This window comes from Schistocerca piceifrons, chromosome 2 (assembly GCF_021461385.2).
Source record: "Schistocerca piceifrons isolate TAMUIC-IGC-003096 chromosome 2, iqSchPice1.1, whole genome shotgun sequence".
NCBI classification, from domain to species: domain Eukaryota; kingdom Metazoa; phylum Arthropoda; class Insecta; order Orthoptera; family Acrididae; genus Schistocerca; species Schistocerca piceifrons.
The window spans coordinates 561,896,624-561,921,971 of NC_060139.1; the positions used below are offsets into that span (position 1 = coordinate 561,896,624).

General features: G+C 40.1%; 1 protein-coding gene across 1 annotated transcript in view; it reads left to right on the plus strand.

Annotated features, from left to right (window-relative positions):
• The window catches only part of LOC124777709 (ATP-dependent RNA helicase DDX3X), a 175,174-nt gene extending 150,422 nt beyond the window's left edge, over window positions 1–24,752 (plus strand). Inside the window, exon 14 of the mRNA XM_047253205.1 lies at window positions 19,057–24,752. Coding sequence (XP_047109161.1) covers window positions 19,057–19,160 — 104 coding nt within the window. The 3' untranslated portion in view covers window positions 19,161–24,752. The remainder of the gene's footprint in view (window positions 1–19,056) is intronic.
• Window positions 24,753–25,348: the final 596 nt, after the last annotated feature.

The following is a 25,348-nucleotide window of genomic DNA, read 5'->3' on the forward strand; positions in this document are numbered from 1 at the left end:
CCCTATTTCAATCCGCTTACAGCTGTCGCCGGATGTATCATCCCTTTTAGCAGATGACATATGCTTAGTCAATCACGCCCTTGAGTTTATCAGTGTCTGTAAGATGACATCGATCATTTGAAGCTCTTTTTCTGGAAAAATACCTCCTCCCCACTTCAGTATTAGTTTTCTACGATTTCCTTCTGTTTTTAGTTTCCCTCATTCTTGAGTTTCACTCCCATTGCTGCTGATTTAAGATTCGATTTTTTACCCTTCACTAAGTCACAGAATGGGGGCTTACGAATGTTGCAGTTTTGCGCCCTAAAAAAAAAAAAAAAAAAAAAAAAAAAAGTGCATTGGTCATCCCATGATGATCTTTGTGAAAGTGACCACTTTCTGGTGATTCTATTGTTCCCCTGCTACCGCCAGACAGCCAGCCCCTGCACTTTGGGCATTCCGCAGGCCCAATTCGTCTGCTGTGAACTTTGACACCTCCCCCCTCGAATTCCATTGATCTAGTCATGCAAAGCATCTCTGCCACTATTCTCCATGCTGTTGGCACTGCTGTCCTCCTGTCCACAGGTCCCTCTCGTTGTCGACCAGTACCGTGGTGAACCAAGGATGTCGCATTCGCAATCCAGGATTGCTGATGGGTGCTGCAGTGATTTAAGCTACACCCTTCACAGACCGGCCTTCTCACTTTTAGGCATCTCTGTGCTAAGGCTCGTTACATTATTAAGCAGAGTAAAAGGAATGTTGGGATCGCTATGTTTCCTCCCTGGGGACGTATGGCTGTTTGTCGCAGGTTTGGTCGAAGCTCCATAGCCTTCTGTGCCACCAGCGACAGTCAACTACCCAGGGTCTCAACCTCCATGGTGCTGTGTGCACTGATGCATTGGTCCTCACAGAACACCTCGCGACACATTTTGCAGTGGCAATGTCGCTCTCTTCCTACCCTTCTACCTTTCTCTGGCAGAAACACAAGAGTTGAATAGATCTCCCTCTGTTTCATCTCGCACCACGTTAAGCCCTATAATGCACCTTTCGCTGAATGGGAATTGGAGCAGGCTCTTGTCTCTTCACGAGAGACAGCCCCAGGCCCAGATTCCATCCACAACCAGGTAATCCAACACTTGGATGTTCCCCAGAGGCAACAGCTCCTCGGGGTCTTCAACCACATTTGGCTCAGGGTGCTTTTTCGTCACAATGGCGAGACAGTGTAGTTATTCCCATCCTTAAGCCCGGGAAAAACCCAATGTCTGTAGACAGCTACCACCCACTTAGCCTGACAAATGTACTTTATAAACTGCTCAGATGTTTGGTCAGCTTCAGATTATCTTCAATACTCGAATCACAGCGCCTTCTGTCCCCGTATCAGTGTGGCTTCTGGGCAGGGCGATCTCCAACTGACCATTTACTCCAGTTGTAATCAGCCATCCAACAGGCTTTTACTCACCATGGGCACCTTGTTGCGGTCTTTGAACTACAAAAGGTGTATGACATGGCTTGCCGCCATCACATTTTATTTACCCTCCATGACTGGGGCTTCCGTGGTCCCCTTCCGTTTTTTATCTGTGAGTTTTTATCTCCCTGGCTCTTCCAGGTACATGTTGGCACTTCACTTAGTGCCCCTCAAATTCAGGAGAATGGTATCCCACAGGGTTCTGCACAAAGTCTTTCTCATTGCCATCAATAAGCTTGTGACCTCTGTTGGGCCTCTGGCTACCCTGGCATTGTATGTTGACGATTTTTCATTTAGTGCAGCTCCCACTCGGTAGCATCTGCTGTGCGCCAGCTCCAAGGTGCCATCCGATGGGCCTCTGCGTAGGCCACCACCCATGGCTTCCAGTTTTCTCCATCCAAAACATGGGATATGCATTTTTGTCTTCAACCCACAGTACACCCCGCCCCGGAACTTTATTTAGGCAACCAGTTGCTCAGTGTTGTAGCACAGTCTCAGTTCTTGGGCCTTATTTTTTATAACAAGCTGACATGGCTGACCCACATTCACCACCTAAAGACTACGTGTGTGTGGAAGCTTAATGCTCCCCATCTCCTGGCCCACACCTCTTGGGGTGCAGACTGTTCAACTCTTCAGCATCTTTACCGTGCTCTGGTCTTGTCCATATTAGATTATGGTAGTCAGGTTTATGGCTCAGCAGCTCCTTCCACTTCGAAACTCCTTGACCCTGTCCATCAATGTGGGGTGTGTCTCGCTGTTGGTGCCTTTTGCACTAGTCCTGTTGATAGTCTCCTCACAGAAGTGGGAATTCCCCCTCTACACATCCGACAGAGCCAACTCCTTGTTTCTCTTGTAATCGCCATTTGCCAATCCCTTACCATCCTGTGTACTCTGCGCTCTTCACCAATGAGGGACGTCTCCCTCCTAACACCAGCACATGGGTGGGATTGCCGGTTGGCATGCGTTTCCTTCCCCTCGTCGGATCTCCATCTCCACTCACTGGACGGCACCCCATATCTTTCCTCACGTACCCCCCCCTTGGATGGTGCCTAGACTATGGATTAGGACTGATCTATTCCAGGGTCCTAAGGTCTCTGTTGCTCCTATGGTTTACCGGTGCCTTGTGCGTGCCATCCTTGCAGAATTCCAGGGTGCTACCGTCTTTTACGCTGATGGTTCTAAAACAATAGATAAAGTGAGATACACGTTTCCTACTGACTTCGAACACCATTTATTACTGGGGTCATGTAGTGTGTTCACAGCAGTGTTTCTAGCCATTCATAGGTCCATCCTTTTTGTTTTTCAGGCTTCCCACCACAGTGTTTTAATTTGTTCAGACTCCGTGAGTAGCCAGCAGGCTATTGATCGATGCAACTCTCGTCACCCTTTAGTCTCTACTATCCATGACCTGCTCTCTGCCCTTCAGCATGCAGCCTGCTCAGTTGTCTTTCTGTGGGTCCCAAGTTATTTGGGCATCCCAGGGAATTAAGTGGCTGACCGTTTGGTTAGTGAATCAGATACTTACCCCATTTTCTTTCATGATTCCAGCTGCGGATATGAGGATCTATATCAAATCTCTCTCTGCCCAAAAGTGGAATGCCATCTGGAGCGCTACTCACGGTGTGTACGATCTGGGACAACGGGGAAATGTGAGAAAAACTCTAAAATTCTTTCATCCGGTAGAAAACCAGGAAAAACCTGGGAATTGTTTAGAACTCTGGGAATTTTTCATTCAGTTAAATTTTTGTAATTTTGATTGGTAAGAACCTATACTCTAACAAAGGATATTACTGTACCCCACTAGTGCAGAATAATACTGCAGCAATAAAACATGAATAAGAGGAAAAAAAATAAAACCTAAGTTGCAAAGGAAATGGACATATTCAACAAAACACAGTACTCATAACAGCGTCTGCCAACAGCAGAATGTGTCAAAGGCTTTAGAAAGATTATGCAATGCTTGGCAACAACAAATTGCCTCCAATGAGCATAATGTCACAACATTTGAGCAGTTGTGAACGGGCTGATGCGCATGCGCTGTTGAGTCGCGTATGAGTAGTACCTTCTCTCACTTCTGGATACAGAAGTGTGGCTGTTAGCTGTACAAGCAGTAGCAGCAAATAGCCAGATGCTACCCATAAAAATTTTACTGGCACACCCAAGCTGCCAGAGGCACCCATGTGCAGCAGACCTGGATCTAGGAGGCAGGAGGGAGGGGCATTTGATATTGGTACTTCGTGAATCATATTCTGTCGTGTTATAAAAATGACCATTTGTGCCAAAAAAGTCTCATTAACTTGAAGTATGTTACAATGGCTCCAATAATAGAAAGGCTATTTCGTTTAATGTAGCAGACAGTGACAAAATAGATGTAATCAGATCGAGAAACCACACCAGTTGTGGGTACTGTTTGTATTAACTGGGAGGGGGCACTGTCTAGTATTGCCCCAGTTTGGCAATATGGTAAATCCGGGGCTGATGCGCAAAACAATCCTGAGTTGTAGAGGGGAGGTGGGTAGTCGCGTTTACGTGTAGTAATTTTGCTGTTTCCTCTTTTTTTACTGTTCTTGCATCAAATAAAAACAGAATGGATTTCTATGGTCTGTAGCTATCAAGTGAATTAAAATAAATTCACATAATTACGGAAGGCTAAAGTGTGTTATTAGCATTAATCACCTTGCAGGACAATGAAGTTTTTTTGGCAGTTTGCTACAGAAATTTGGCTTTCATTAATCTTTTCCACTGAGGCAGTCAATTTATTTGAAAGAAAGTGTTTAATTAGCCACTATTGGCTAGTTTCAACTGTTAGCAGCATTTAAAGTGCATGTTTTCAGCTTCTAGTATGTATGCCATTATGCCATAATAAAGAACCAAACATGAGATAATACAATACCGGTACTCCAGGAAAATTTAAATCCCGAAAAGCACACTGAAAAGCCTACTTCATTGGAAATCTGGACATACGAATGTGCACTGTAAGTCGATTCATGCATTTTAGTTTGGTTCACAAAATTCCGATGCTCTTGACATATCCTCTGATGTCTTATTTCTTTTATGACACACTATAAGATCTTTTAATCTTTTACATGTACGAACATACGGGCTTCCTACGTCATTGTAGCTGTGCAAGCCCAGTGACGCCTATCTGGAGCTCTGACAACTGCTGGGACAAACCTGCTTCTAACAGGCCATGGGAAAATATTGCAAATGGTGGTTTGAAAAATGTTACTTTCAAAGTAAATTTCCTTTTATGCAAGATGAACTGTGTGCGAGAATATACGATGAATTTCTTAAATCACTGAGTGTTTCTCTCATTTAAAAATAAACTCTTTGATGATGAGCCAGTTAGAAGAATTTCGAGCCCAGAAGATCAGACATTTATGTCGCATCTTGAAGAGCAATGTGGGCAAGAAAGATTAACATTATATGTGAAAGCTTTTCTGTTCTTGTAGCAACACTGATTATTAATTTAAACCGTTTAAATCACAACATAACATGTCCCATGCTCTGAGTATGTGCTGTCATTGGTTGGTGAGATCACGTGATATGGCATATGACTGGCTTACAGAAGCACATTTAAATCTTAATTTCAGTGCATCGGAAACTAACATGCTGTTTCGAATCTATGCTTTCGTAGTACAAATACGAAAATATCAGCTCCAAGGTAAAGTGTACTGTCACTTGCCATGGAACAAGTGTTTTTTTTTTTTTCATATTGGGAGTAGTGTATTTTCACATGAAAAGAAGTATGTTTTTAACTGGGAAACATCAGGGAATTTTTTTCTTGTCTGCATATACACCCTGTAGCTGGATTTTCTTCACTAGTTCTTTTTAACAGTTCTGTTACCTCTACTGTCATGTTGGCCAACCTCTGACAGCTCTGTGGGATGAATATCCATTCCTCAATTTCTGGCCTGGCAGTAGCAGTTGATGTCAATAGTGGACCCTACTGCTATCTCCAACACCCTGGGCCACTATTTTGTGGAGATTTCGAGCTCCACCCACGATCACCCTGCCTTCCTCCATTGGAAACAAACAAGTGGAGGTGGCTCAGGTGATACCTTTCTCTTCTCAAAATCGTGAATGCTACAATGCCACCTTTACTATGCTCTCATTTTATGCCGATCTCCACCCCAGGACCAGGTGATGTTAACATTCAGATGTTGTACAACCTTTTTCTTGCAGGCAAGCACTTCCTCCTTCATACGTGCAATCACATCTGGGCAGAGGATATGTTTCCCAGATGCTGGCATGAAGCCACTGTCATATCTGTACCTAAGCTTGGCAAGGACAAACACCTTCCTCCTAGTTATTGCCTCATTTGTCATCAGCTGTGTTTGCAATGTGATGGAATGTATGATTCATGCCCGGCTGTCCTGGTGGTTAAGTCTCGCAAATTACTAACCACTGCACAGTGTGGATTTCGAGAACACTGTTCTGCGATTGACCATCTCACCACTTTGTCAGTCCATGTCATGAATAGTTTTCTGCAGAAATACCAGAATGTGGCCATGGTTTTCAATTTGGTGAAAGCCTATGACACCTGCTGAAAGCCTACGACACCTGCTGGAGGACTGGTACCCTCCGTCTTCTCTATACGTGGGGTTTCTATGGCCAGTTCTTTCAGGAGTTCTTAAAAAAAAACTTTAGTTTTCAAGGTTCGTGTGAATTCTCCCTTGTCAGCCATATTTATCCAGGAAAACTGTGTGCCTCAAGGTTCCGTCCTGAGCGTCGTCCTCTTTGCTGTCAGCATTAACCCTATAACGGCCTGTCTCCGTCGGGCATCTCTGGCTCCCTTTTCGTTGACGAATTTGCAATCTATTGCAGTTCTCAAAGGGCTTGTCTCCATGAGTGGCATCTTTAGTGATGTCTCAATCTTCTTTACTCAAGGACCATCAACAGTGCCCTCCGCTTTTCCACCGACAAAACCATTTGTATGAATTTCTGATGGTGCAATTGATTTTTTTACACCGTCTTTACATCTTAGGTGTGTTGCTCTTCTGTTCATTGAAACAATGAAATTCCAGGGGCTCATCCTCAGTAGGATACTTTCTTGGTCCTCCCACATCTCTTACATGGTCACCTGCTGTACACGGTCCCTCAATCTCCTACATGTCCTCAGCTGTACTTCCTGGGCAGCAGATCAGACCACTCTCCTCCATTTGTATCAGTCCCTTGTCCATACGAAACTAGACTATGGGTGTTTCGTTTATGCGTTTGCACATCCGTCCCTCTTACTTTGTCTCAATACTATCCACAATTTTACACTAGCCTGTTTGAGAGTCTGTACGCTGAAGCTGCCGAACTACAGCTGTCGTACATCCGTGACTTACTCCTCAGCAGATATGCATGCTGTTTGTCTGCCGTTCCTGGCCACCTATTCTACGCCTCTTTGTGCAATGACTCCTTTGATCACTAGAATGGGGCACATCCCTCTTCAACAGAAGAGGGAGTTCACTTTTGGCTCTTGCTCTGGCAGCTTAACTTGACGCTACCTGCCACTTTCCCAGTGGTTGTGAACTCTTCATCCCGTGGCTTTCATTCACTTCCTAAAAACGCTACTCTAACCTCGCTCTATCGTCGTAAGTTTCATGACCTTCGCACGGAACTTTTATAGTACCTTCGTCATTGGCACCGATGATTTTTGGTATCAGCTTCTGGAACACTGCTCAGTATTTACAGCAGAGCTCTTTGCACTGTATCAGCCATGTAGTATATCCGGCGGCACAGGCTTTTCAGCTGTCATCTGCTCTGACTGTGCCCTTCAGAGCCTCTGTGTACTGTACAGCATCCATCCTTTAGTGCAACAGGTCCAAGAAAGCTCAGTCTTGATGGAGCAATTTTGATGTTTATGTGGCTTCCTGGTCATGTCGGTCTGACAGGTAACGAGGCCGCTGACGCTGCTGTCAAGGTTGCAGCTCTCATACCTCCCTCCAATGATCTCTGTGTTGCCATCTGTCAGCAGGTGGCGTCACTTTGGCATCACCAGTGGTCCGCCCTTCATGGGAACAAGCTCCGGGGAATTAAACCTCTCCCATCGATTCCCATGATTAGTCCCATTCGTGAAACGTGTTTACACCCATTTTGGGAGATACTCTGGATGTGTGGTAAGTAGCTCCACACATTGCCGCCAACTCTTAAAAGTACCAGAAATTCCTGAATGTAAAGGTTTGTGCAGTCATATTAGTAACACAATTAATGCTGTGAAAAGTGCAGTAACTTTTTGGTCATTCAGTAATTCACCACCAAATGACTAAAACACAACTGTGTTTTAGAATAAACTCTCAACAATAGACAGGAGCAAGGTGCCACATATACCAATCCAATCACTTTCCCACCAATGCTACATAGGCCACTGACATATTTTTAAACACACATGAACGGATTTGACAAAGTCCATGTAACAACTGCAAATAAGTAGGCATTCAATAAACTGAAAATAACTCCACTATATAAACAAGTGCTGAGTGAAGTTATTTTGTCCAGTCACATGAGGGAACTTGATTGGAAATGCTGGGGAGGTATAGTCTAAACTGAAAATCGAGCCACACTCGTGGTGGAGTGAGTGCCCTTTCACAGAAGAACCCTACAGCTGATAAATGTAGCATTAATGCACTTTGTCGATAAAAAGGAACCATCCCAAGACATGACTGCACACTGTCACCAGTGATTCACAATGTGCGTTGGTATAGCTTTGTGAAATACTCTGCACTTTGTTCTCGTGATGTAGTGGGGTAGGTAGAGTAGGCAGTCACCTGCTCACCCTTAACTTTCCCTGGCACTCACACCCCACGCATTTCCCCCTTCCACCCTTTTACAGCCCCATTACACAGTTTATCTCGTAATATGGCTCTACGACACTTGTATGTGGAACATGCATATAATATTTGTTTTTAACTAATTTCATTTAAAAATAAAGTTTCATGCTGTTGGAACAATATTTTTAGTAATCTGCAATTTTTCCAGCATATTTATCTTAGAGAAAAAAATGAAAAGGATCTTTTTTGTAGGAAGTTTAATGTAATTTAATTATGTGCTGGCAAACATTTTTGCTACAGACTGCAGTTGTAGAGTTATTTGAGAAAATCGCAGTTATCTGTATCTCCCTCCCCACCCCAATGCTCACCCTGCCACCCCCCAAAGGGGAGGGGGGGAGGTCAGGATTTTTAATATGTTTTTGAGGACACTGTACAAAAATTTGTGACTACGTGATTTGTTTCCCCTAATCAACCTTTTTGTTCTTCATTGACTGGGCTACTAAGCAATACTCACATTTTGTAATTTGTGTAGAGAATGTGCGTTGGATAAGGTTATTTTACAGAGCTGACAAATAGTACAGTGTTTTGCGCTGTTATTCAAAGTAGCCTTATAAATTGACTTTGTGCTCAGTGGTTGCTACGTCTACATCATACTCCGCAAGCCCCCTAATGGTGTGTGGCAGAGGGTACTTTTTGTACCACTAACTGAGCCCTCCAACCCTGTTCCACTTACGAATAGCACGTGGGAACAATGATTGTAGGTAAGCCTCTGTATTGTCGCCAATTTCTTGAATTTTCTCCGTGTAGTCGTTACGCAAGACATACGCAGGGGGGAAGTAATATGTTGTCAGACTCTTCCTGGAAAGTGCTCTCAAAATTTCAATAGTATTGAAATTCCATTAATAAATCCCTCCGTGATGCACAACGCCTCTCTTGTTAAATTTGCCAATGGACCTATTGCTATAATATATCAGTTCTCATAATTCAAAACAGCTTTGTCATAAAATACTGCAATACTACTTCACTTGCTAAAACATTAAGCATGTATGTTACACAATCAAAGTTGCCTAATCACAGACTAAATAGCCTAATAACAAAAAGTGCAGAGACAGTGCTTTATGTGATTGCTGACATTATTTTGATGCTTAAAATGAAATCGTTTGAGGTGCTGTCATATTGCACCAAACTAGAAACCAAGATTTCTTAGATTAAATTCCCAGTCAGTCTTAGGATTTTTATTGGTCAGTTACCAATTCTTTCACCTCTGACAATGTTTGTTAGTGTGAAAATTGTGAAGTTGCACATTGATTAAGTTTTTATCTTGAACAGAGGTGGTCCTTATTTATTTGCTGGATTAGTCAGTCCAAAGTTTGCAGGAAGACAGTGTCGCAAACCTATAATAGGATCATAGCCAGTAAAGTGTTCAAACAACCTCTATGTTGATGATAGCTTAATATTTAATGAATTCGTATTGTGATTACAACGGAAGTCAGTTGTGTGTGCGTGCGCACACAGATAGTAAGTGGTGTAATAAACTTAGCGAAACAAGAGTTCTTGTGTGTTGTACCCCTCAGCCAAAAGTGCATATCAAGGATTTATGGCTACACACAGGTTTCAGCTGTGTGTCAAACCTTTCCGCTGTAACATATTTTTCAATGTTTGTATAGCACCCATCGTGGTTACCTAATGTTTGATACTGACCTTCTCAGTTGAAAATATGTGTAGTTGGTTTGAATGATTGTTATAAAATTGTTCTAATGAGTACCAACAGGAGAAGCCATTAATAATGGGAAATAGTGGCATAGTACAATTTCTGTCTTTTACTGTAGACTGATGAATCAAAACTAAAGTGACTTATTCATGTTTGATATAACAAAGAGTTCCTGAAATTTAACTTAAATTTAATTGTATCTCCACTAAGTTAATAATGGCAAAAAAAAGATACAGGTAGATGTCGTGCACTTAATCCAAGAACAACCAGTGCCAATTTTTCATGGGTTTGCGATATGTTAAAGTAACATCACAAAAAAAAAAAAAAAACCCAGGATAGAGTAACGACAATATTATGAAAAGGATAATTGCTACTCACTACATACTGTAAATGGTGCGCGTGCGGGCAGCTAGGTGCAGTTGGGAGGTTGGGGGGGGGGGGGGCAGAAAAGAAGAGGATGCATTTGTGGAGAGAGGGCTGTGTAGTGCTGGAGGGAGGGTTCTCACCTGTGCAGTTCAGAAAAGCTGGTGTTGCTGGGAAGGATCCAGAAGGAACAGGCTCTGAAGCAGTCATTGAAACGAAGACCATTGTGTTGGCAGTGTGCTCAGCAACTGGACGGTCCAGCTGTTTGTTTGCCACAGTTTGTCGGTAGCCATTCATGCGAGCAGACAGGTTGTAGGTTGTCACGCCCATGTAGAATGCAGGACAGTGGTTGCAACTTAGCTTGTAGGTTTCACAGGTAGCTCTGCCTTAGATTAGATAGGTGATGTTTGTGACCAGACTGGAGTAGGTGGTGGTGGTGGTGGTGGTGGTGGTGGTGGGAGGAGGACGTATGGGATAGGTCTGGCATCTAGGTTTATAAATGGGATCTGAGCCATGAGGCAAGGGGTTAAGAGGTGGGGTTGTGTAGGGATGGACAAGGATAGTGCATAGGTTTGGTAGGAGGCAGAATACCACTGTGGGAGGAGTTGCAAGTACAGTGGCCAGGATATTCCTTATTTCAGAGTATGAAGAGTGATGGTGGAAATCCTAGGAGAGGATGTGTGAATGTGATTCAGTTGCTCCAATCGTGGGTGGCACTTAGTCACGATGGGAAAGCTGTTCTGTGGCCGGAAAGTGGTACTTTGGGAGGTGGTGGGTGAGTGCAGAGAGAGAGAGAGAGAGAGAGAGAGAGAGAGAGAGAGAGAGAGAGAGGGGGGGAAGGAGGGAGGGAGAGAGAGAGAGAGGGAGGGAGGGAGGGAGGGAGGGAGGGAGGGAGGCCCGTTTCTGTACAAGTATGGACTGTGAAGGACTCAGTGAGACAGTCAATTTATTTTGAGAGGGACTGCTGGTCACTGCAGGTGTGATGGCCACAGGTGTCTAGGCTGTATGGAAGTGTCTTCCTAGTATGGAATGAGTGCCAGCTGTTGAAGTGAAGGTATTGCTGTCGTTGGTAGTTTTGCTGTGGACTGAGGTACTGTTGAAGCCATCTATGAAGTGGATGCCAGTGTAAAGGGAGGATGGCATCAATAGGTACGAGCAGGTCACCATATGGTAAAGGAACAGGAACAGGAACTGTGGGAGTTGGTGGAGGAAATGGTTGGTGTGTGTGTGTGTGTGTGTGTGTGTGTGTGTGTGTGTGTGTGTAAGGACGCCCCATTGTGGCCAATTACTGTGCCACCGCTGAGAGCATCACCTATCCCATCAAAGACAGGGCTGCCTGTGAAACCAGTCATGTGAACTAGAAGCTAAGCTTCAACCACTGTACTACATTCTATGTGGGCATGACAACAAACACGCTGTCTGCCCTCATGAATGGCCACCAATGAACTATGGCCAAGAAACATCTGGACCACCTAGTTGCTGGACATGTTGCCCAGCATGATGTTCTTCATGTCCATGACTACTTCACAGCTTGTGCTATGTGAATCATTTCCAAGAACCCCAGCTTCTATGAATTGCGCAGGGGGGAACTCTTCCTACAGTACACCCTATGTTCCCATAACTCTCCTGGCTTCAACCTTCGTTAGTCATTGTCCCCTTCCCTGTTCCCATTCCAGCACTACACAGCCCTCTATTCCACTAACACAACAGCGGTATTTTTATTACTCTCCTTTTCCGCTGCCCCATCCTAACCCACCACCACCACCACCACCACCACCCACCTGCACCTGGCTGCTCTCCTCTTCCCTGTATGCTACCAGTAGCACTATTTTACTGTGTCCCACCTCTACTCTGCTCCCCCTCCCCTTCCCAGCATCTTCCTTAGCACCACAACTAAGTTTGCTTCTCCCAACACGCACTGCTGCTTACAGTCTGGCCATGCGGGATTAGCCGAGCGGTCTAAGGCGATGCAGTCATGCACTGTGTGGCTGGTCCCGGCGGAGGTTCGAATCCTCCCTCAGGCATGGGTGTGTGTGTTTGTCCTTAGGATAGTTTAGGTTAAGTAGTGTGTAAGCTTAGGGACTGATGACCTTAGCAGTTAAGCCCCATAAGATTTCACACACATTTGAACACATCTTACAGTCTGGCCTCGTCAGCCAGAGTCAGTTTGTTAGGTTGAAAGGTATGTTTGGCAGTCTTCTTGTTGTGCCTATCTGCGACTCAGTATCTCCTCTGTACGAACTGTAGCAATTGTCATTATCATAATATTGTCGTTATTATAAAAATGATAGATTCCCTCTCAGTGCCCGCTTCTTTAGGAGTTGATGTGGCTGAAGGCTCATCTCCTCTATATGGTGAGTAGTGATCCAGCTGTAGTTTTTCCATCATTAGATATGTTACATAATCAGTTGAGTAAGCTACAAGTTTAATATCGAGGAATAACCAGGTTCTAACTTAAATGGGAATAACAGACTGTGGCTTCTAGAAAACAGAAGTTCTACAAATCATAAACATGGAAGTACTTCATGCAGCAATGACCAATGTGAATTAATTTAATTAATGAACCAAAATGAATTAGTGAAGAATCTTCCATGTTTTTCACTGGCAGAACAGTCAGACAGCTTTGGTTATTTTAATACAGTACTAGAATGTGCCGGGTTATGACTTTTGAGTTGCCATTATAATTGACTTGACATTATAATAATGGTGAATGTTGAGAAAATGTGTTTTTATTGAGAGGAAGATGAATTGAGTGGGTTAAGAGATTCTTTAAGCAAATAATGTGGTAAATGTGGAATTTTCAATTATTGTGAGGAAAATTTTGTGTGTTAGGAGTTTGATTAATATACGAGGATGTTAAATAAGTCTGGTAAATTTCCATGAAAGACAGGATTGTTTTTGATTGGTCAGTTGATTATTACAAGGATCATATAAAGAATTCCAATGATATACAGGTTGCAGTTCATTGTTGACAGCTGTCTGAATTGTTCAATGCGTCAACTGCGATTGAAAATGGAGAAAACAAGTGTTACATTCTGTTTTGAAACATTTTCATTTGAAGAGTTGGACTGGCACACAGATCAAAACAGAGGTGGATGAAGTTAACATGGACTCTGCACGATCGTTGAAGACAATTTACTGTTGGAGTAATGAATTTAAACATGGCCAGATAAGTGCCGAAGACGGGTGCTCCAGCCAATCAATTGAGGTCACCACAAAGAATTAGTGGCAGAATCAATTATGTTGTAATGCAAGACTGCTGAATGAAAATGCTTGAGATTGCTGAGACTTCAGGCATCCCAATTGAGCAAGTGCATAGTATTTTGCATGGAGAATTGGCTGTGAAGAAGCTGGGTGTGAGGTGGGTGCTGCGATTGCTCACAGTCGACTTAAAGTGCATGCACCATAACATTTCAACACAGTGTCTGGTGGTGGTGTTTAATCGGAATCTTCAACACGTTTTGCATCAATTTGACTTTTGACGAAACTGGGAACCATCACTACACACCAGAATCAAAACAGCAATCAAATCAAAGGCAAAGGCTGGTGAAAGTGTAATGAAGAATGCAAACACTGATTCTTCAGCTGGTAAGGTAATGGTCACTTCTTTTTTTTTTTTTAATTCCCATGGAATGATACTCGTAGGTTACTTTGAAGAAGGCAAACACGTGACTGGACCCTGTTATGCTTCATTGTTGGATCATTTGAAACTGGCGTTGGCTGGAGAGACCAAGGTTGGCACACAAAAAAAGCTCCTTCACCAGGATACACCATCCCTGACATCTGGATAAATATGCCAAAAGTGCATGAATTGGGCTTGGAAATGGTTCCTCCTCCATCATATTCATTAGAATTATCCAAGTGACTTCTTCCTATTCTTTGACTTGAAACTTCGGCTTGCTGGGGAGAAATTTTTATCAAATGAGGAAGTGATAGTTACAGTTGATGAGTACTGTGCAGAGTTGGACAGAACCTGTTTTTCTAATGGGCTGAAAAAGCTGGAGAATCACTGGACCTAGTGTATATCCCTCAAAGGAGACTTTGTCTAAAAGCAATGCTAATTGTTTTCTAAACAAACATTTTTTTCCCCCCAGATATATCAAACCACCCTCATAATCTCATCAGCTGTTAAGGTCAGTCCAGTTTTAGTAGATTTTGGGCATAGGATTTAAACATGACTTGTTGCTTCCAACAAAGTGTTGATTTTTCTGACGTCATGTGAAACTAATAGAACACTGTTGATAAATTACCACCTGATAGAACAGCAGGGAACAATGTTCAATGGAAGTAGTGCAGAAGAAAAAGAGCATCTGACCTAGCAAAATGGGCTCATAACATTTGAAAAACATCCAGGATCCCAGGGATGTAGTACATTTAGAGAACAGGGAGTAAAACAGCCGTGCAAGAAATTGAAACAGTGTAAAATGGTCTCAAATGCTGGGCAGGCATTTGATTGTGTTGATAACAAAATATTGCTCCAGAAGTTGGACCATTATGGAGTATGGGATTAGGTCACAATTGGTTCACCTCTTACTTTAACAAAAGACAGCAAACGACCATTATTCAGTGTTGAGAATGGCTGTGATGTGTGGTTGGAGTGGGATACAGTCAAATTGGGGTGCCCCAGGGATCAGTGTTTCGGCCATTCCTGTTCCTTATTTATGTAAATGATATGCCCTCTAGTATTATGGGTAACTCTAAAATATTTGTTTGCTGATGACACTACCTTGGTAGTAAAGGATGTTGTGTGCAACATTGGCTCCGTTTCAAACAGCACAGTTCATGACTTGTAGAAAATAAACGCTAAATCACAGTAAGACTCAGTTTTTACAGTTTCTAACACACAATTCAACAAAACCTGATGTTTTAATTTCATAGAATGGGCATATGATTAGTGAAACTGAACAGTTCAAATTTCTAGGTGTTCAGATATAGTAAGCTGTTGTGGAAAGCCCACATTCAGGATATTGTTCAAAGACTTATTCGAATGGTATCTGAAGTAAGTGATGGTTCGACATGAAAATTAGTCTTCTTTGCCTATTTTCATTTGCTTATGTCATATGGTATTGTATTTTGGGGTAACTTCCCATTCTCAAAGGATATTTTTGGGCAGTAAGTGGTTCCCCTGTTCACTAGACTGGGTATTTTAACATTAACACCCCCCCCCCCCCCCCTCTCTCTCTCTCTCTCTCTCTCTCTCTCTCTCTCTCTCTCTCTCTCTCTCTCGATTGGCCCTCTTCAACTCTTGTGCAGAAAGGTGTAAGATGTGTAGTATACTGCTCCATCCATTTTCAATAAGCTACCACAAGAATTCAAACATCTTAGCAGTAATCCACGCACTTTCAATTTGAAACTGAAGAGTTTCCTCATGGGTCACTCCTTCTGTTCTGTTGAGGAGTTCCTTGAAAACTTAGGCTGATTCTTATGTTACATTGTTGACTGCATTTACTTAAACTTATGACTTGACTATTTTGGGTTCATAAACATTTTATTTTTATCTATTATTACTATTATGTCAGTAATTTCATGTACTGACACATTACATGACTTTGGAGATTTGCTCCTAAATTTGGTCCTATGGAACATGACTTGTAAAGAAAATAAAATTGAGAAATTTTATAAATGAGGACGGGAAAATATTTTTGTGGCATTTTACAAACTACAGAGTGGACCACAAAATCAACAAATAACATGTACAGGGGCACACTAAGAAGACTGTTTGCTTAAGAGAAGGAATGCTGCAGATGCTGCTTTTCAAGGAAATACTTTTTTGCAAAAAGAGTTTGGGTCATTGTTGAAAAGAAACATACTAGTAATTGTGACATTACTCATGAAGAGAGTAGAGAAAGATATGGGAAACAAAAATATATGCCTAAAGAGGCAAAACAAAGAATTATGGCTCACATAACCATGTTTCCAGCTTACTGTAGTCATTACTCAAGGTCACATAGAGAAAAGTACTACTTAAATTTTGACATACTTGAATCTAAGATGTATTGATTGTGAAGAACAGTATTAACATTATGAACCTGATGCTATTTGTAGCAAGATATTTGATGAAAATTTTCAGATTTGTAGGCCTGAGAACATTACATTTGGGACATGTAACAAGTAGGAACTTCAGCTAAAAAAAACTGATAATGAAGAAAAAAGAATTAATATGAAAGGAGAAAAGAAAGATCATTTACATTGAGCAGAATCTAGCTATAATCAGAAGACGATCTGTGAAGTATCTGTGTACTATGTAACTAACAATCACGAATCTGCTTAGTGTCATTTGTGGGATGAAACCATTGCTGCTGGTTGGGAGGAAATGAAGTACAGCAAAACCAGGTTTTACATTTCCACATTTTAAGTTTCCCTGCTTTTTACATTCATTTTTGTCAGACCCAACAGAAGTTCTATTCTTTTAGTACAAAGCTTTTCTATCATTGATGATTGCATGTTAAAACAATTCCCACATTTAAGTTTTCTTTGACATGATCATTACCTTTAACATAGATTTTTATACAGATTATGGGAAAAAGTGCATTGTATTCCTGCTCAAAGTCAGCCTTGGAACAAAGGAGAAAACACAGACTATATACAAAATTATTGATCTTGTAAGGTAGCATTAGCACGGTAAGCAAGATTTTTGTTGTCAATGTGTTGTTACAACCACCTGTATTATAGGTTCTCAGTGTTTGCAAAACTGGGAAGGTCAACGCCTTAATGACGGTAAGCAAGATTTTTGTTGTCAATGTGTTGTTTCAACCACCTGTATTATAGGTTCTCAGTGTTTGCAAAAGTGGGAAGGTCAACGCCTTAATGATAAGCACAATCTGATGACAGTGGCTCCAATAGAAACCTTCTTAAGTTCATTGCATTGTATTATAGCAGATTTAGTTTAATTTTCAGTCATTTACACAAATAAACACGTCTCTATAATGGGCATTCACGAATCATTGTTACTTCCACAAAAAATAGGTTAATCCGTACTAAGTGCAGAGTCTTAGATTGGTATGACGTGATGCCAGACATAATCATTCTTCCTCAAGATGCTCCATAACATGACAATGTAACTAAAACTTCTTGTATTCACAAGCATATGCTATCATTATGGTGTAGAGATCAACATGTTGAGAGACTTCTTCAGTGGTCAGGTGAAGAATATTAATTTGTCATGCTTGTGACTATATTTCACGAGGAAAAACATTGTAGTAATAAGTTAGAGGTTGTAAGTTCCTGGAATCTGGTCACAACCACATGGAGATCAATTCCATTAATGCAGCTATCCCAAAAAATTCTTAATTTCAGTTAAATATGTCATTGTTATGTTAATAGATAAAAAGAAAACTTTCAGAGGCAGCTCCTTGACTCAAGGTGAAATGGTTACAAAACAAGTGTAATTCACCAGGGAACATATAGTGTCTTCTTTCAGTCTGCAAGAGGTGTCAAGGATATAAAATCTAATAAGAAGAGGCAAACATCCAGTGAATAATGAGTGGCAACCCATCCACAAAGCCATCTATAAGATTATCTACTGAAAAGTTAAGGCCTACTGTTGTTAATGCCCAGTACCCCTTATACATTCATAGAGTAGGACCAGAAGCTGCCATCCATGAAACTGTGTATAGTACAAACAGTGTTAGTGTGGAAATTACACTTTTATGTTTTGAATAGTAGTTCAGTTTTTCTCTATTATAGACTAATACACATGGAATGCCTTAAAATAATGTAACATATAGCATTTTTTTATTATCTAATATTATTTCTCTTTGTATCAACATATGGAAATAAGAGTAAAGTATGGAACATGCACAAATTTTAATTATACAGGCACCTGATTTGGTTTTATTGCCGAAAAGAGCAAAAATATATATATTTGTAACTGAGTGCTTTATGACATTCATTAATACCTAAAAGTCAGTGAAACTAATTTTTTAAAAATACAACCAATGACAGAAAAAATTTTATTTAAAAAATGCTAGGGGACCTTATCACAAAAAAGCATTTAACATCCTATTTATGAGTATCAAATATGACCGCAGAATAAAATATGGACTATATTAATGCCATTGAAAGCTTTCTCTAAATTTCAATGCTTTATTCAGACAAATAAGATTTTTTAAGATTGGTTGTTCTTGGATTACACCACCAATTTAGTGACACACACACACACACACACACACACACACACACACACACTCTCTCTGTCTTCCAAAACCTTGTGAGCACCCCATACAGAACTTGTATCCTCATTCAAAGCTGCATTCAGTGATTTAGAGGGAAAACAATACACTAATTAAAAAATAAGACGAACTTCAAACATAAACATGCTGTTTACATTTAATAAATAACCATAATTTTTACATAGTTTGAAATCAAATTTTTTAATAAGAATTATTGGTGCTGGGATATATATAGTGCAGAAGAATTTTTGGGGAGGGGGAGGGGTCTTCAGTTGGTTTTTATACAGTTCAATTTTATTTCAGTACAGCAACGAACAGTGTGTCGAACTCAGTCTTCTAGTTTGGCACTGTAAAGCAGGCACTTCAGAGTTAAACTGGAAAAGTGAGATGTAAAATTCTATAAGGTGGCTGATAAATAAAACAAGCTGAAGGGTTGACAATCACTGTACAGAGATTCTTTGATAGTGGAAATATTGTGGGCCTGTGATTGTAGCCAACATAAGTACGCTGTGATAAATGTGTTGAGATAAATAAATTAAGCTCAGAGGTATAAAAATAGAAAATTACTTCGATTCATTACCATTTATTTATTACATTAACTCTTGTTCACAGGCTACTACAGCAGTGGCGGTGGTGGTTATGGAAACACTTACTCAAACAGCAGCAGCAATGGAGGTGGGGGAGGAGGTAGCAACAACCCAGACTGGTGGAATTAACGTGATGCACAGTGTCCCATCTGCATTGTCGGTATTCAATGTATTAAGGGTCGGGTTCTCTTTAAGCTTGTCTGGAACCATGAAGACATTACAATAAAATCCTTTTTATAATATTTCTTTGGCTCTTGTCCTGTTCAGAGAAGAAAATTCATATACATGTATCTTTAAAAAAGTATGATGTTTGAAAAATCTAGTTCTGCCCTGTCTGTTTCGTTATTTTTGATGTTTTGATCTTGCTCTTAACTTAACATCAGAATATTTAGTGTCTTTTTTTCCTGCATTATCAGTGGATAGAACTTGTTTTATATGTTCCACTGGGACATAATAACAAAAAGAAAAAAATTCAGAATAGCACAGTTAAATAGTTTTATTTCGATAATAGTGTCTTTATTGCTTCAATGAAAACAAAGATAGTGGTGTGTTTTAACAGCAGCAGCCCCTACCTGCCAGAATTCTATGAGGGTATGTCAGTATGGCGAAATTGATAAAATGAGGGAGAATGTTTTAATTCCATCGTGGGTCATTCTATTTGATATTTCTTTTTATCAGCAAGAAACAAATTAATTTTAAAAAGTAGCATTTGTCTCGCATAAGAAGACTCACTAAGATGAACTGTTGGAATTCGTGGTGTACTCGTGTACTTCTAAAAGTTTCCATGGGAACCCATGAAATTTTATTTTTCATAAGTGAGACCACCTATAATATGAGCTTTAATATATAAATATTCCTAATTAACTACATATTTACTTGTGTTATTTGTGCAATATGTGTAGAGTTCGCAGAAGTGACTGAAGTGTGTCTGTTATAAGGCCATAGTGAATCTCTGTGGTAAAGTTCTTGGTTATTGTACTGTAGTCAGTGGAATAGATTTCCATTACAAGTTTTTGCAAATCACAACTCATTTTAAAAAAAAATTCAACCTTATTCTTGATAGAGCTCTCCGCTTGATGTTCAATTGTTGTTAGTTCCCATTGCCTGAAATCCTGCAGTTTGATATCTGTGTCATATGTACGTTCACTTGCACATAATAACCAAATGTGGATTGTTCAAACAATGTTGTATGTAGCCTATAGTAGGCATCTCAGTTTCCCCCCTGAATGTGTGGAGTTAAACATGCTTCTGTGAAATAAGCGACTTGTATTGTAGAGCATGAATTACACGTGAATGCAAATTATAATAAATACTTCTGATATTATCAGAATTCTGGTATAGTTAAATACTTGGATTTTCACTTTAAACTTCATTTCATACGTTTAAGGTTGGTGGCATGTGAGGACTGGACCGTACTTTCCAGTACTGGGTGCTGTGACTATTGCAACTTATTAAAGTTTTGTAAATGTAGTGGGGGAAATGCAAACTTGGTTGCAATGATGCTTTTGTTGTGTACCACTAATGATTGTAACCCAGGAACATGTTGGTAAAGAGATTTTTAAAAAAAGAGCTGAACACTTCGGAAATATTATGTGAAACTGTAAAGGCAAAAAGGGGGCTGTTGCACTTCAATTAATCTATATTAAACTGTGAGCATTGGTGTTACTCATTTGTTGCTCAGTGTCAATGGAAAAAACCTTAATTCATTAATTAGTTGATGTTAAAAACTTCAGTGTAAATTGTAATTTAGTGGAGTGTATGCAACTTGTCAGGCATAGTGTTTAGAAAATTACTATAGATATCTGGCTTAAGATACTCTTGATAATAGCACAATATTTTTTTAAAAACTCCTTTGACGAGTAAAAACATGAAAGTGGACATAAAAAATTGCTTTGGGGACAAGTTAGGCATATTAAAGGTGGTTTACTTGCTACAGTGTTAAATTGCCTGTTGAGAAAATATTGTTGCCTATAATCCAATTGTGTGTGCGTGTATATATATCAGCATGAATTGTAGTTTCACCGGAAGACAGACTTTAAATATGATTTTGCTGTTGTGCAAACGGAATTTTGATCAAACTGTTAAATGTAATGTCTGCTCACTTCAGCAGTACATATAAATTTCAAAATAATGAAAACAAATGAAGTACCATGTGACAATTTTTAGTTTCCCTGCGAATGAATTGCCCTGTTGTGAAACTTTAAATTTGTCTGAAGGAGTAGTGTTATCATTTACAACTTGATATGAATGATACTTCTCAGAGCTGAATTTCAAATAGTGAAAGGTATCTGTTCTTGAAGTGGTGTGTTTGACCAGGGTGTTCAATGTACTAATTATATTGAAATTAATTATACAATTATTTGAGCAATTTACTTTTCTGATAAAGTGTTCTTCACTGATTGAGCATGTAAGTAGATTATTGATTGTGTTAGTACCTCTATTTTAAAACTATCATCAGTAATTCAATTGATTGTTCAGAACAGATATTGGAGATTAATTAAATGCATTGTTCTACAAATAACATTTGTAAAGGAGCTTCTCGCACTTGCAGTATTAATTTTTAACACTGCATTATGAGACTTGCTTAGTTTTAGATACAGTATTTTTTTAAAGGTAATATTTTATTAGTCTTTTTGTTGACTAGCGACTGTAACATTTTTAAGCTGGAAGCGTGGTAAAGAGGTTTTAATTTGTCGCCATTTTATCTTGTTTTTAAAGTTCTAACAGTGACTTTTTTCGTTTTCTGTCTCTGTATATGTCATTACTGCTAAATAATAATCAAAATTTATGTACTGTATTTTCTTGTTAAGTTAATTCAAAATTCTCAACATGGGCTATAGCAGTACCATATTGTTACTCTATATTTGTAATGTTTTGCAAATAATCTGGTTTCTTATAACTTTTGTAAAAACATTCCACGGGCTGTATTTTAAATATGATTCAGTTGTGAATGTCTTCATTAAATTAAGTTCTGAGCTGTTGGAAATGTTCTCAGGGCTATTAAATTCTGAATAGTGTTAAAATAAGTTTTATTCTGATAGTGGTGAGCTCCCACATAGCGTAAAGTCATTAAGAGGGATCCTTTTGATGTAGTAATACTGTGGTAACAGGCTAATTCTGGAGATACTTATAAGAAGTATTTTGAAAGGCTCAGTCCTGCTGTCTTGTGAGTTGATCATAAAATGAGATACATAGTTCATGATGCTTGTTCTTGTTTATGTCACTACCTGTAGAACAGATACCTCTCGCAGGATTAAGTGGTTATTTTAATTGGAGTGATTTTCTGCTAAACTTGTTCCCAATATTAGACATTGCAGACATCATTAAATGTGTAATGCTGTATTGTCAACAATTTGCTGTGTTGCAGTTACAGAGATAAATTTATAAATAAGTTATTGTTACTAAGTGACTGTGTCCCATTTATTGCTTAGAAACATTTCTTGGAAACTTAATAAAAATTAGATGCATACTCCCATATTTATTACTATTTTCCGAATGCATAATCCCATCAGAACCAAGATTTCTCGTTCTTAACAAACACTTGCAGCTTAACTCTTCCAGTACTTTCCTGTAGCACCGTTCGCATTACTCTTTTGCAATTATCACATGTGTTATTTAGTTTCCATACGTTCAGTTGTCCATTACATAAAAATATTGTAAATTATACAAACTGGCATTGTAAAATTTCTGATTGCATTGAAGTAGGGTTTTTCATTTCAAAATTCATGCACAGTAAAACTAATTCTTCTTGCGACTTTCTGCTCTTTGCTCCGCGACTTTCTGCTCTTTGCTCCGCGACTTTCTGCTCTTTGCTCCGCGACTTTCTGCTCTTTGCTCCGCGACTTTCTGCTCTTTGCTCCGCGACTTTCTGCTCTTTGCTCCGCGACTTTCTGCTCTTTGCTCCGCGACTTTCTGCTCTTTGCTCCGCGACTTTCTGCTCTTTGCTCCGCGACTTTCTGCTCTTTGCTCCGCGACTTTCTGCTCTTTGCTCCGCGACTTTCTGCTCTTTGCTCCGCGACTTTCTGCTCTTTGCTCCGCGACTTTCTGCTCTTTGCTCCGCGACTTTCTGCTCTTTGCTCCGCGACTTTCTGCTCTTTGCTCCGCGACTTTCTGCTCTTTGCTCCGCGACTTTCTGCTCTTTGCTCCGCGACTTTCTGCTCTTTGCTCCGCGACTTTCTGCTCTTTGCTCCGCGACTTTCTGCTCTTTGCTCCGCGACTTTCTGCTCTTTGCTCCGCGACTTTCTGCTCTTTGCTCCGCGACTTTCTGCTCTTTGCTCCGCGACTTTCTGCTCTTTGCTCCGCGACTTTCTGCTCTTTGCTCCGCGACTTTCTGCTCTTTGCTCCGCGACTTTCTGCTCTTTGCTCCGCGACTTTCTGCTCTTTGCTCCGCGACTTTCTGCTCTTTGCTCCGCGACTTTCTGCTCTTTGCTCCGCGACTTTCTGCTCTTTGCTCCGCGACTTTCTGCTCTTTGCTCCGCGACTTTCTGCTCTTTGCTCCGCGACTTTCTGCTCTTTGCTCCGCGACTTTCTGCTCTTTGCTCCGCGACTTTCTGCTCTTTGCTCCGCGACTTTCTGCTCTTTGCTCCGCGACTTTCTGCTCTTTGCTCCGCGACTTTCTGCTCTTTGCTCCGCGACTTTCTGCTCTTTGCTCCGCGACTTTCTGCTCTTTGCTCCGCGACTTTCTGCTCTTCTTCGATGATGATGATGATGCTGTTTCTTCTCTCCCCCTCTCCCCAATTCTCAGTATTAACACCACCATTTTCTCCTCTTAACCTTCCTGTTGTATTATGCGTCTTATTTAATCATTTTAAACAGCTTCTGAGATTTACGTATGTGTGTTGTTTTTTTTTTATGGTGGAAATTTGTGTACTTTAAGAAATATGTTAATGTTGGATAAAATCTAAATTTTCCTGTTTCTTGGTTCTGATGGCTTCCATCCCTGTTGCCAGAATAGTGATCTCAGTGTAATTCTGATTTTTCACTGCAGTTTCCTCAAAACTAAAATATCAAGTTGACATTGCATGAATAAATCGTGACGTCACAGGTACATCTAATTGTACGCTGTGGAATTTCGTTTCCAGTTGACTACATGACTTCATGTTGTAAAAAAAAATTTTTAGTTATTATCAGTTTTGTGGAGTAGCCGAATTATTTAAGTGTGAGTGCACGAGTGTGGTGTGAACAGAGAGCTTTAATTGTGAGAAAACCTTCCATGTAATTTTCATGAACATGTTTATGAGAAGTTAGTTGCTGTTGAGAGGTAACAAAGTGTGGAAGTTAGAACCGTATGAGTACTTTGTACCTGTGATAGTCGCAATTGAGGTGTTATGATGCATGTTTTGTCTGCATTTTGTCTTACAATGTATTAAATTGTTATGTGTGTACAAGACACGGTTGATTTGTGATGTTATAATTTAGGGTTATTTATATTTATTCGTGTCACTGTTGTGTCTGCTTGTATTTGATTTACAAACGAAACATCTTTCTATGCTAATGGTGGAAAAAAAAGCAGTGACCTGTGACTGCAAATCAGCGTCATGCGATAAAATAAATTAGTCCACTGCATAGATATTGTGCTGACAAGAGGGACAGAAATTGGTTAAGCTCCTTTTCCTCTTTATATATTGCATTTAAATCTGTCTCATTATTTTCTTTGTAGAAGTATTATTGTACTTTTTTCAGAAAGTGACAGGTAAATAAAGATTATGAGGTGTGAACATTGCCACCCTTTATTATTCAATCCTTGTGTTCGCCTGAAAACTTACATGAAAGCTTCTCTACAGAAAAGTGTTGTTGAAATTGTTCAAATTAAAGACCATGAAACATGCTAAAACTATTCTTGGGGGAGCTGCTAATAACAGTTCTTGTTAATCAAGAATACATACTGAGAGTTTGAAAGTCAACTGATTTATCTGTATTATTGAAATTTGAAACTAAAATTTGATGTCTTAGAATATTCTATTAAATAATCCATGAAAATTCTTGACGTGGTGAAAAAACTAAAAACAGTAAAGCCGAAGAGCACAATAAACTTAAATTTTGAAGCTATCTGTTCAGCGGTAAACCTTTTGTGAGAATTGTTTGGGAATTATGCAGAAATAATAGCTGTTTTAGTCCTGGTACCGTTTTTAAGGGGTCTCATAGTGGCACCTGATGTTTGTTCGTAATGTACAGTCGCAGGTTTGAGGAAACCACTTTAAAAAAATTGTACATCATTGCAAGCTCAATTGAACGCTGACAAAATTAATATAATTAGGTGTGAAATTTACATAGAGAATATATTATGTACAAACCTGAGAGTGTTAAGCTCTTTACGT